Raw genomic sequence first — 13,371 nt, 5'->3', positions numbered from 1 at the left:
AATGCACAGATACCTGTCACTCTGATGACACAGTAAATAAAAGTACAAAATAAACAGAGTCCATATCAAATATTTAGATACACGTAAAAAGAAATTAGAAACAAGTCAGAAGAGCACTGGATAATTAGCAAAAAGCAAAAAGTAAAGAAAAAAAGCTTTGTAATTCACTGCACTGCACCCGTAATAGTATTGTTTCCGCTCCTGTACACGGAGTATCAATGGCAATTATTAAAAAGAAGCTAAGCAGATCCTCATTAATCTTATAATATCATTCTGCTTATAACCTTTTTATTATAAAAAATATGACATCAAACATGAAACAGGCATGAGAAACAAAGAACAATCCAAACAGGTTTCCTGCTGCACCTTCAACTGTACAGGTAATGATTCAGAGTCAGAATTCAATTGAATCACAACATTAAGGCAGTTTATACTGTAGGATAAACCCTGCGGTATTACATAGAACATTCTAGCAACTGGAGCAAGCACTTGGTGACAGTGGGAAGAAAAAAACCTCTTTTAATAGGAAGAAGCCTCTGCTCTGGGAGCGACGGCTTCTTCTTCTACCACGTCTGGTTGGCTGTGAGGGGGGCAGACAAAAGACACTGTCTGAGAGACAGAGATTAACAATAGAAATTAATATAGAGATTACAATTATTGATTACATGTACAGTGGTGTATAAAAGTAATAAAAAACTGTGATTTTTACAGTGTATTTTTTCCCTTTCTTCCTTCATCCAGGCATATGGGCCAACTTTTTAATACCCCTGAAAAATGGAGAAGTGATCGAGGGTCAGTATGTGGAGCTGCAGGCCCGGTACACTGGCGGCAACCCAAATTCCAAGAGTATCGCCTGGAACTTTTTGATGCCTAACACCAGCCAGATGAAGATGGTAAGGAAACAATTACACTTAAGTCTAATATACTGTATATCAAGCCAAGACAAGAAAAGACTTAAAGGTTTCTAATACTACTGTGCTGTGCAGATAGATGATCCAAAAGGAGGATCACAATCAAATAGATTTAGGGGAAGAAAGAGAACTCAGGAAGGGAAAGGATACAGGGTTTTTTTTTATTATTATTATTTCCCTTAGTGTCTCACCTTACTTTACTCTTTACAGGAAGAAACATTCATTAAATGTAAAAACATTTTCACTGATAAAAGAACAAAACTTAACTGCAATCTATTCAGAGTCGTATGTGTTTAGACAAGATAAAGTGAGCAATTCCCCTCTGACAAATTGTTCAATTCTATTGTATTTTATTTATACAGCACCAAATCACAACAACAGTCACCTCAAGTCACTTTATAGTGTAAGGTAGATCCTACAATAATAGAGAGAAAAACCCAACAATCATATGACCCCCTATGAGCAAGCACTTTGGCAACAGTGGGAAGTAAAAACTCAGTTTTAACAGGAAGAAACCTGCGGCAGAACCAGGCTCAGGGAGGGGCGGGGCCATCTGCTGCGACCAGTTGGGGTGAGAGAAGGAAAACAGGATAAGACATGCTGTGGAAGTGAGACAGAGGTTAATAACTAGAAATAATATGTATATAAACACATAGTGAGCGAGAAAGGTGACTGAAGAAGAAATACTCAGTGCATCATGGGAATCCTCCAGCAGCCTCAGCATAACTCAGGGTCACCTGATCATGCCCTAACTGTACTACTTTAGCAAGAAGGAAACTCTGAATCCTAATTTTAAAAGTAGAGATAGTGTCTGTCTCCCCAATCCAAATCTGGTTCCACAGAAGCGGGGCCTGAAAACTGAAGGCTCTTCCTCCCATTCTACTTTTAAATGAACTAGGAACAACAAGTAAGCCTACAGTCTGAGAGCAAAGTGCTCTAATGGGGTGGTATGGTACTAATTATGTAAGTAACTAAAATTTGACAAAGTGATATTTTTTCCAAACTGCTAATATATGTTTCCTATGCATAATAATAGTAATATGGAGAAAATAATTGACAAGAACCTATTGTGCCTTTTCCAGCTCTTGGTTTTGTTTTTGAATGCTATTAGAGTTGCTTGGCATCATTTGTAGTTGAAAGTAATCATAAATACCAATGCATGAGTTCTTGGTGCAGCCCCTCAGTTCATCTTCTCTTTTAAACAGACAGTTTTTGCTCCTCACCGTTCTTACCTTTAAGGTAACAGGCGATGATGCTTTTAGATCACTGTGGAGTGATTTTGGCCCACTCTTCTTTGCAGAATGCTTTAATTCTTTCACATTGGAGGGCTTTTGAGAATAAACGGTCTGTTTAAGGTCTTGCCAAAGCATCTCAATCAGATTTAAGTCCGGTCTTTGACTATTTTGATCACTCCAAAACCTTCATTTTTTCTTTTGCTGCTATGTTCTGGATCACCTTCCTGGTGCATAACTCAAATGTAATTGAACTTCAGAATACAAGCTGATGGCAGGAGCTTTTCCTTCAGGATTCTCTGGTATAAAGCAGAATTCAAGGTTCCATCAGTTACAGCAAGTGATCAAGGTCCAGACCATCAGGTGACTAGATTACTCAAAGAAAACAGATTTTAATCTAAGAACATCTTTACTTTTTACTGTAAATGATGCATCTGCCTTGAACCGTTCTATTTATACTGTATTTCAGCCCCTTCCACTGCAGAGATACATATGCTGGAACTAGGTTTTATATCAGGCTTCTTTTGTTGTGTTTTGTTTTTTATTGTACAAGAGCCATATTCGTTAGAATGTAGTATTTATCTAACAATACAGACCTGCATAATTTGTGTTAATTAAATTGCAGAGAATGAGAGCTGAGAATTTATAGATCAGGTTCAAGAACATTAATATTACTGTTTAATTTGGCCTTATAGGTGGAAATGTGAAGGTTAGATTTAATTTTATTCACAACTGAACATAGAAAACATGTCCAATGTTTAAACTGAGAACGTACCTTTTTAAAATGTGGGCTGTGAGTCCGCCGTGCACTGTTTACCTCACCTGCCGATATGCGTCATGTGTAGTTGCTTTGGAGGAGGCTGTAAAACTTTGTGTAGAGTCCAGTAAAGGTTGATGAGTCAGTGAAGCTAACTTCTGTCCAATGTCAGTGATACTAAGGTGAGTTGTTGAAGATGTCCTGAACTTTCCTCTGTAAGCACTGCTGATTTTACCAGTGTTAGTGAAACTTTCTTTTCTTTAAAGTCTTGCACTTGGACATTTAGCAAATAAATCTCTGGAAATGTTTTGGATAAATACAAAGTCCATTACATCCCTGACCTGGATGTCAGTGACACAGGTCAGTGATATCTGTTATGCACAACTACTTCTTCGTGTGCTTTCTTTTATGTACTAAAAGACCCCCAAAAAAACCTTTTTTTAATCTTCTTTTTGTTTCATGTGACGCTTGCTTTCTGTCCTTCTGTCCAGATCATCTCCTACACCGACAACGAGGTGAAGGTGTTTGACGGACAGTTTAAGGGCCGTGTCGGTTTCCTACATCAGATGCCATCATCAGATGTGTCGTTCTACATCAACAACACCCGGGAGTCCGATTCAGGAAGCTACATCTTTCAGATTGTTAATGATGGTATTACTGAAACGGTTACCCTGGATGTGAAAGGTAAGGGAAATTCACCCGTTGCACAGCTGTACTTCTCAGATTCACTGTGAAACAGTAAAACAGAAAGTCTTGTAATAAAACATTACATAATCCTCTCCCCTCAGTCCCTCCTTCTGTTCCGAAGTGCTCTATGACAGGGAAGCCAGAGGTAAAAGGAAATGTTACTCTGATCTGCATGTCCAGCTCTGGGAAACCTATTCCTTTGTACAAGTGGAAGAAAACCAGCCCCACCTCTGAGGTCTTCTTCTCACCCATGCTCAGTGAGTGCACAGCGAAAAAACAAAGAGTCATTGTTTGCTATAAATGTGAATTATTGATAGAAAAAGCAGCCTGCACACCGTCTTTTGGGATTGTCACTTAGCACATCTTTGAGAACTGTTATACATGTGAAATAATGTGTCTTCATGTGTGTTTGACTGTCTTTTCCATGTAAACTGCTGTGTTAGATGAGAAGACTGGCACTCTGAAGCTGAACAACCTGAGCAGCAACATGTCGGGGAAATACGTGTGCACAGCCAGCAACACGGTGGCAGAAAAGAGCTGCGCAATCGACCTGCACATTACCAACTGTACGCAGCAAGTGTAACCCTGGTTATGGTTTATTAATAAAAATAAGTGATGAAAAATAGTTATGGACCACACATTCAGATACACTATTATCAAGCATGAACAGCGAGCATCGATGTAATTAATTATTTCTGTTGGACACGATCATATCCTACTAATTTCTTATGACTGCTGACACGTCATAAGAAAACTAAATGAATATGCAGCGAACTTTCTTACATATATATTAAAATATTACAAATATACAATAATTTAGCAAAAGTATCATTATAAACCCCTATCACTCATGACTTACACAGATTCAAAGTAAAAAACAAACCCTGTTTGCCAGACATGTTTAACGTTGCTAGCATAGGGCTGTGACATTTTACATTGTAACCATTAGCTTAGCTGACTTTTCTATTCAGCAGCTAAGAAAATTATACTTTTGTCAAAGTTGGCTGAATTTGTCTTACTTTAACATGAGTCTGGACAGTCAACCATGCCCAACACAACCTAGCGTCCTGGGAATATATAATGTTGCAGAAGCCTGAAAACAATGGACAGCGGTAAATTAGTGATCAACATCGCAGCATTATTGTAGTGTCTTTACATTACAATATAAAGCGCCTTGAGGCAACAGCTGTTGTGATTTGTCCCTATATAAATGAAACTGAATTGTAGCTTAAAACTGATTTGCTAGGCCACAGCACAACTGGTCACCTGATTAGTCCATCTCTATGTCAAACAGAAAGGACATCTTTACATGACTCGAATATAAAACATTAATCTGCTTTTCTAGCCAGTGCTGTACAAGTACTATTGATTCTACACGAAATGAGGTAATAAAAGTGTTTTTAAATTCTTTGAGATAGTAATTGTATGTTCTTTAATTCCAGCCAATAAAGTGGGGGTGATTGTTGGTGCCACAGTTGGCTCAGTGGCTGGCTTCATCTTCCTCCTTTTTGTGTGCCTCGCTTTTGTCTTCGTGATAAGGAGAAGAAACAACGAGGATGACTTGGCCAATGAAATCAAGTGAGTCAGTGTGGCTTAAATGCAAGCAGAATTTTATCATTTAAAATTCGTAACAGCATCTCAGCTGGCCAGCAGATCTGAACCAGGACCCTTTTGCCACAGTGCTAAACAGTGTCAGTTCAGGCAAGTCATAAGTGGCAGCGTTGGTAGATGAAGTTCTTGTTGCTGCTGCTTTGAATCAAATTCATTTTAGTCCTTTGCAGATGACCCAGGTTTTACTTTTGACATGTACCAATTGCACAGGAATGCACATTTTGATCTTGCACATTTCTCAAACTAAAGTGATTCTATCACACCTGTTTAAGAAGCCTGTTTTTCAGATTTAATTTTCATATCCTGTGATAGCAGAAACAAATGACCATAGTTTCAAGATTTAATGAAGTACTCCATTTCAGTGTTACTGTGAACTAATTATGCATTTCTAAAAGTAATCTACACGCCACAAATAAGTAATCCTGCACCTCGATGTCTACAGGGAGGATGCTCAGGCTCCCAAGCGTGTGTCATGGGCTAAGAGCGGCATGGGTTCTGACATCATCTCCAAGAATGGCACCCTGTCCTCCATCGCCTCCAGCCCACACCACAAAGAGTCCTCCCATCACCACAACAACCACCACCACCACCTGCAGCAGTATCCACAGCGCCCCCCCTCAGACACTGCATCCATCATCACCGCCACAGGCAGCAATGCCGGCTATAGACCGTCCCGCCACCAAGGGGCCTCCACTCCCACCCATTACAGCTACAACAACAACACCACCCTGCCACGTGAACAGCCATTGTCCCCCGAGGCCGGCAGCAATGGCGGTTCCATGCCCAGACCCGAGCGCTACACCCAGTTGCCTCAGGCACAGGCGCTGCCGCAAACGTACAACCAGCCTCGGCTGCAGCTCCAGACCGCTCCCTCCCCGCCACCACTACCCACCTCCACCATCATGGCCTCCAACATCACCCGAATGGGAGGCGTGCCCATTATGGTTCCTGCACAGAACCAGGCCGGATCTCTAGTCTAGCATGAGCTAAGGGAATACTCTCACAAAGGATCAATTGCTGATTTTTCAAAGGGACTTTAATATTTAGCAAAGAATTCAAAATGAAAGGTCATTTACTGATGCCAACAAGCTCTCAGACACACTGTTTACTTCCTTTAAGAATACTTACTTATAGTTCTTTTGTACTCTGTATGCACTGTACACATTTGAAACTATGTATAGATATGATTTTCATACATTTGTCCAGTATCATCTTTTCTACTTTATGGATTTTAATGTTTTCATTTTTCATATTTAGATTTTTAAATGTAATTTCTTCCAAACTGTTTTCCTCCTGCCATTTACTAACCGCAGCTGGAACGCTGTGTGTGCTAATCTCACGGACAGAAAAAAAAGAGCACCAGCATGCTACACTTTATCCATTGTCTTTATTTAGAGAAACTACCTGAAGGACTCATAGGTCATTACTGTTTAAGAAGGAGAATGTTGCTCATAAACACTGGGTTTAATCTATGTATTATTAACTCTATTTCAGCACCAGACATCAAAAGACAACATAATGTGTTGTGTGATAAAGTTTGCCCTTACAAAGTATCCTAATCCTTTTTCTTGGCTTTGCTTCTGTTGGGTTTTCAACTTGCTTTCAAAATGCTTTTAAACTCACTTCTTTAAATACAGATGAGCAAAAGCTTCTGATAATACTGAGCTGTTTAGGACTGCAGAACAGTAAATTTGCTTATATTCTTGACTAGTACTAATAACCAGTGCATCTTATTGAATGCAGAACAATCAGTTGTTCTGCATTCAATAAGATGCAACACAAATTATTTGTGCCACTCCAAAAACACAATTTCTGTCCACTATAAAGGAGAACATCACAGCCTGATACCTGCAGGTCTGACAGCAGCAGGTGTATCACTCCTGTTTCTACCTGGAGACAGCAGTCGCCTCATTGTTCTGACACACAACACAAAACTATCCACAACACTACACACTAACTACACACTCCAAACACGCTAAACGTCACAAAACTCTCTCTCTCTCTCTCTTTTTCGTTAGACAGTGATCATGATTACCGTCCGCGGGAGCGCGCGCAGCTACTTAACGCTGTAGCGTCCACATTACTTACAGCTACTTCCATGCAACTGATATAAGATGCAGTAAGCTGAACACAGCTTCAATCGTCTGTTTTTTGAAAAATAGTAACGGAGCGCATTTTCTTGTTAGTAACTGTAACGGCGTTGTAACGATAGGAATAGTAATTAGTTAGATTACTCATTACTGAAAAAAGTAATGCCGTTATTCCCATCACTGCTAATAGCTAATAACTAATCATTTAAAGTTGCCTGCAGCATTCAAATTGTAAATATGTGAATTTTGGGGGGTAATTGGTAGCACGTTGTTGAGTGCAGCCTTTATGGACAACAGAAACAGGGGACGTGTTTGCCTTTATTACCACTTTGTGTTGGCATTCTTTTGTAACTTAGTCATCATCTGCGTCATCAGCATAAATTCATTACATACATTCATTATTTGGACCTGTTCTTCTAGACTGGCGCAAAGAGCTTATAGCATTAGAGAAAGACACCCGGTGATCACACAGTCCCGCACAGTGAGGATAAAGCTCTCGCTTTTAACAAGAGGGAGTAGGAGCCACCTTCTTTGACCAGTAGTGGATCAAGAAACTGAAAAAATATACAACCGGCCATCTGCCACAACCCAACCAGTCGCGGTAGATTGCCGCCCTTCCCTGAGCCTGGTTCTGCTGGAGGATTATTCCTGTTAAAAGGGAGTTTTTCCTTCCCACTGTTGCCAAAGTGGGTCATATTACTGTTGGGCAACTAACAATAATATGACTTTCTTTGTATTATTTCTCCGTATTATTGTAGGGTCCACCTTACAATATAAAGCGCCTTGAGGCAACTGTGATTTGCTGTATAAATAAAATTGAATTGAACTGAAGATCAAAAAGAGGCCACCAAATATATCAGCTAGCAGCAGAGCACCACTATGCATCACATCAGGATTAGAACCATAAGGCAGGTCTCCTTTCAAAATGGTCCACCGCACTTCAGCACTTACGTATTTAAACTCCTTGGAAAAAAATTGTGGATATACAGTTATGTAGCACAAATTTGACAAATTTCTATAGTTTCTTTACTTGAGTATATCAAGTATTCACATTCTACTTAGAAATATTTGGGGAAATGTTAACAAGCGTAAAGCGCACGAAAGTCTGTTAAGAAGCCTCGAGATGCATTGTTAGGTCAGCAAATTTGAGCCATTTTATCAAGTTTCATTTAAGCTGATGGAGTTTTTGGCTAAAAACCTAAAGACTCCATCAACATTATTGCAGGACCATCAGTCTTGCACTACAGATATTCCTGGAATCTCGACCTCTTTAGACTTTCTTTATGCACCTTGGAAGTTAACAAATGTGTTTCAGTTTGCTTCTAATCTGAAACAAATAAACTAGATTTGGTTCAGAAACTATTTTCCATTTCCAAAATGTGTGGACATATTTTGAATAAAAACTGCTGTGAGGGAGGCACTGTTTTGTAAAAATCACATTTGTAAGAATGTATCCAAATAGCTAAGGTCATTTTAATACACTGAATGATTCCAGAACTTCTTTTCATTAGTTAAGAACTAAAACTATTTATTATGTTTTTACACATTAGCGCTATTTGTAATGTCTGTTGTTACTGAATATGATTTCGATTTGGAAAAGAGAAGAAAGTGTGGTCATATTCTGCTGTAGTGTAATTACACTGGAGCATATGTTTGTTATTTAAGCTTTTGGTTAATGTGCACAGATATTTTTACAATTATTTACATGACATTCTGAGATGAAGGCTGATGAGGTTGAAGGAAAACATACTGTAAAAGCATCTCATGCAAACCACTTGAGAATATAAGCTCAAGACTAAAGTCAAGATTTCATGAGGGAAGTTGAAAGAAAAGAGGAAATCTGTTTGCTGTGCATTTAAGACTCTGTGTCCTTTAAAAGTGTACATTATGGACATTCAAATGTATTCAACGCAAGCCTTTATTTTTATATTGTACATGTATAAAAAGCACATTAAGAAAAGTGAAAGAAGTGCTCACTATCACACTGAGTTATAAACCAGTGTGGATTGTATAACTGCTGTGGACAAATTGGTGGCCAAACAAATATGCTTACTTATACAGACGGCCTAAACTGTAGACAATAATGTGCAGTGTGCACTTGTATCTTCCATATTTATGTTCATTGAAAATGCCTTGTATTATATTTTCAATTAAAATTTAAAAAGATCAGCTGTTTGTGAGTTTTGTTTTATTCTTGTTTTCCAAGTTTTACCAATTTTGTCTTCTTGGCAAGCTTGTAGAAGGAAGGAAGGATTGATGACTGAGCTTGAAAGGACACAGGGTTTTCCTTTGGCGTTTTTGTTAGAAAAAAGCTGACAAGGATCTGTCATTAAACAATCCAGCACCAAGAGAGGACCAGCCACTCCTTTAAGTAGCGGTTCAGGACAATGTCATCACAGGCGTGTGGAAGTGTGGAACCAACAGGCAGAAAATCTCCACTAAGTCCCGCTGCTGCACAAAAACAAGCACACACACGTAAACACACAAACCAGGATAGCAGAGGAATTGAGTAGATAGCTGAGGTGGAGAGATGGACAGGAAGTAGGAGGTCAGCATGGAGAGGACAGAGGGAACAGATACAGAACTGATGAATAATCAGCAAATACAATGATGTCAAAAGTATGACAATCCCTTAAAAACATCCTGGGATCAGAGCTTTCTGTGTGAACTGAAAAAGATTCTTCATCTTTTTGCCAAACACATTTCGTTTTTCCAAGATCAGACCTATGCATCCTCTATAGCAGGGGTGGGCAACTCCAGGCCTCGAGGACTGGTGTCCTGAGACCTCTACTGAACCCGCAGTACTTCAACACAGCTCACACTGTTACACTGGAGGCATAAAAATAACCCCTAAAAAGAACAAACCCGGTGATTCTATCAGCTGTAATGGTATCATCTGTCCACAAGGTGTCAGATTTTATTGGTCGATTCACTGAGCAACCCTTTGATATCCATAAAGCTAAAACACTTCACAGCCTGATTGTTTGCTTTGCAACAATCCCACCAACTTCATATGTCTACATTATTGCTGTTGAGAGTTTGATGAGCCAGTACCTTCTGCTTCTGCATAGTCTTTATACAGCAATAAACAGCTGTGAATGTTATTGTGTATGAATTTTCTAGAATGAGGCTGTAGAGGTGCTACATAAATCCCAGTGAGGTTCAGCCTACCATGTTGTACTGGATGGGAGACGAGGAGGAAAGAAGCAAGCCTGCTGGAGAAACTCACACTGATTTACAACTGAAAGAAAAAAGTGCAAAAACAGAGAAAAGCCTTACATAAATGAAGAGCTTTTCCCCTCTGCTCCTCCTTCATCAGATCTCTTTCTGGTACAGGAAAATTCAGAATCGATTCGTGTTTATGGATGGATTTATGTGGATGGACCAAAGAAGTTCAAATGAAACATGGAAGCACATAACGGAGTGAGTAGAAACTAGGAAAGTGCTCAAAGCTTTAGCTGTGTGTGAAAATTAACCAAAACAACAATAATGTTTGTCAGGTTACATGGATGAAAATCATCACTTCATAAGATCACTCAGGAGTAACATGACTAAGTACAAGTTCCTGTTTGACTCTAAAAAAAACAAAAAAAACTTCATATTTGAAAGTCCTGAAGTGCACAGTGTCATGTAAAAAAATTAGACTCTAGAAGTAAAAATAGTATTTTATATTCAGTCCTGTATTTAAGAGGGATCCAGTGCAGAGGAGCCAGTGTAGGAGAAAAATGCTCTCCCTTTCTGTTCCCTGTCATTTTTGCTTTGTTTTTTAGGAAATCCTGAAAGTAACAAATTACAGTAGTCAACAGGGAAGCAGCAAAGTCTTAAACACCAGATGTGCTTATCCGGGATTTAAATCTTGAAGTTGGATCAGTGACTCTTGGCTGAATGTCCTGGAGCTGTATGTGAGGCATTCAGGGAACACCAGTCAATCGCAGCTACATTGTTAGCAGAGATTATATTCTTCATGAAATGAACAAAATACAATTACTATTCTCTTAAACAAGCAAAAAGGAAAACCCACAAAAAACAACCATGCTGAGTAAGTTTTTAAAATGTCCTTATAAGATCCCAAAAGATTGACTCTGTAAATCTCAACGTAGCGTTTTCAGTGGGAGAAACATTTTGTCACTCAACCAAGTCACTTCTTCAGTCTCAGCTGGCTACAGGTTTCCCCAACCTTTTAAACAGTACATTTCCACAATGACTGAAACTAGCACCACTGACAAACAATCGGCTGTGAGGTCAGTTCCTTGATCATTAACATGCAAATTGTCTGAGACTAAGAAAGTCACACATGTGCAAATAAGTCTAGGTTAGGTTCCCCCTGTGTCATTGTCCTCTGTGTACCTTTGTGTGTGTGTGTGTGTGTGTGTGTGTGTGTGTGTGTGTGTGTGTGTGTGTGTGTGTCCCCTCTTTTTCTGTCTCATCTCCCTTAACTGTTTCCGTTGTTTAGAGCACAGGATTTCCTTCTGTGCCACCTAAAGTTACGTAATATTAGCTGCGCTGTTCTGGCTTCTTTTTTGTAAGCCAATTGAAATTCCTTTGTGCCTTGATGCTTGCATAATATTTTTGCTTTCATTTATGCTCATGTTGCTTTATTATCCATCCATCCTCTTCAACGTATCCTTATCAGCCAGTAATGCAATTCATCCTGATCGGTGATTGGTCAAAAGTCTAGGGTGGCAGAAGGGGGGAGAAGAGGCTTGTGATTGGTGAAAAATGTGCAATAAAGGAGACTTCTCTTTTCCATTTCTCTTTTTTTCTTTATCAGGTGATGTCTCCAGCTCCTTTATCTCACCTGATGCCTGGACTGCCGTCTGTGGTCTTCAGTATGATCACAACGTGTTATTTATGTATTTTGACTGACTTACAATGACAGGACAGTAAGCATTATCAGTGCACATGCAATAAAAGCATGTAGTTGTCACTCTAACATTGATGAGGATTTTCCTTTGGCTCTTTTGAACCAAAACAGGTTGGAAAATCCCCTGAAATTAAGAGCAATCGAGAATGAATTGCTTTCTTCTCTTCTGTGTTATTATGATGTGCAAAGACTAGCCATAAAAGGAGTCTTTTAGGTTGCCCCGATGAGACGATGTAATATATTTATTTTATATTTATATATATTTTCCACTTTTATACTGGAAAATGTGAAGGATTATTTATACCATTGTACTAGTCATTTACAGACATGCAAGAAATTAAATGCATACCGTGAACTCTTGACCCGCACACGAAGAGACATTGTTGCACTTTGCTGCCATGTTAGGGTCCACTTGTCAAAGGTCAAAGAGTTGTAAAATCACGACAAAGATGCTATGAGAGATTATGTTTGTCCTGTGACAAAATATTTGAAGAGGGGTCACTGAATAGTTCATTATGAAAATGTTGTGATCATATACCTTTCACAGTCACTCGACCTCAACCAAGACTATTTGGGGGAAATTTGACTGTCATAACAGATAGATATTAGCTTTGTTATTGTTTCCGAATCAATTCCAGGAAACACTGAAGCTGTTGCAGAGGCATGTGTTGTACAAATACTTCAAAAACTTGTGTTTGCCACCTGCTTGTACACATTGCTTCTGTGGTTCCGGTCTGTTATGTGTTTTGTTATGGAAATTTTAACAATAACCTGCAACACACCCAGTGAGCTTGATTTGAAGTGGGTTTAATAAACACATTGCAATGTGGAGAGAGCATCCCAGTGAAACACTAGGATCATCCCACTATCTATTTAACGTCTCCCATTACAATGGCCTCACTGTGTTAACATTCCACATGCATGTAAACTGGTGATGGGAGTGCTCTTACTATAGTAAAGTGAGAAAGTGATATTACTATAACTAATGTGATATGATTAAACATGTGATTACTACATGAGAAAAGAAGTTTGCCTCCACAGTTTCTACATAGTTTTGTCTTCTGAGCCTGTTGGCAGAGAATGCTATTTGTGTGCAACTTAATAAAAACATATCAAACATATTTCTCTTTCTATAGATTTTATTTATTTATACTTGTATGTTTTGTCAGTGCCCTTACGATTATTGTGGTGCTGATTCAAAGAAGATCAGTAAGTCTAA

The 13,371-nt window shown here is 39.0% G+C and overlaps 1 protein-coding gene across 1 annotated transcript; it reads left to right on the top strand.

The window, feature by feature from the left end:
• Positions 1-325: 325 nt before the first annotated feature.
• LOC147320072 (endothelial cell-selective adhesion molecule-like) lies at positions 326-6,736 on the top strand. Its single transcript, XM_086307597.1, has 7 exons — positions 326-380; positions 742-893; positions 3,392-3,584; positions 3,689-3,844; positions 4,031-4,153; positions 5,030-5,165; positions 5,641-6,736. The coding sequence occupies exons 1-7, from the start codon at positions 326-328 to the stop codon at positions 6,176-6,178; spliced, it is 1,353 nt and encodes a 450-aa protein (XP_086163723.1). The 3' UTR covers positions 6,179-6,736.
• The last annotated feature ends 6,635 nt before the right edge of the window (positions 6,737-13,371 follow it).

The sequence above is a fragment of the Aulonocara sp. 'chitande type north' Nkhata Bay genome, linkage group LG10 (assembly GCF_057382095.1).
Source record: "Aulonocara sp. 'chitande type north' Nkhata Bay isolate Kocher_YH1m ecotype deep benthic linkage group LG10, A_spYH_male_GT1.1, whole genome shotgun sequence".
In the NCBI taxonomy this organism is placed as follows: Eukaryota; Metazoa; Chordata; class Actinopteri; order Cichliformes; family Cichlidae; genus Aulonocara; species Aulonocara sp. 'chitande type north' Nkhata Bay.
Note: the sequence above shows the minus strand (reverse complement) of the source record. Positions and strands in the feature narration are given on the sequence as shown.

Coding starts and splice junctions, on each gene's coding strand:
- LOC147320072 (XM_086307597.1), top strand. CDS start 326: ATGAGAAACAAAGAACAATCCAAACAGGTTTCCTGCTGCACCTTCAAC. Junction 3,845..4,030: donor CTTCTTCTCACCCATGCTCA/GTGAGTGCACAG, acceptor CTGCTGTGTTAG/ATGAGAAGACTGGCACTCTG. Junction 5,166..5,640: donor GACTTGGCCAATGAAATCAA/GTGAGTCAGTGT, acceptor CGATGTCTACAG/GGAGGATGCTCAGGCTCCCA.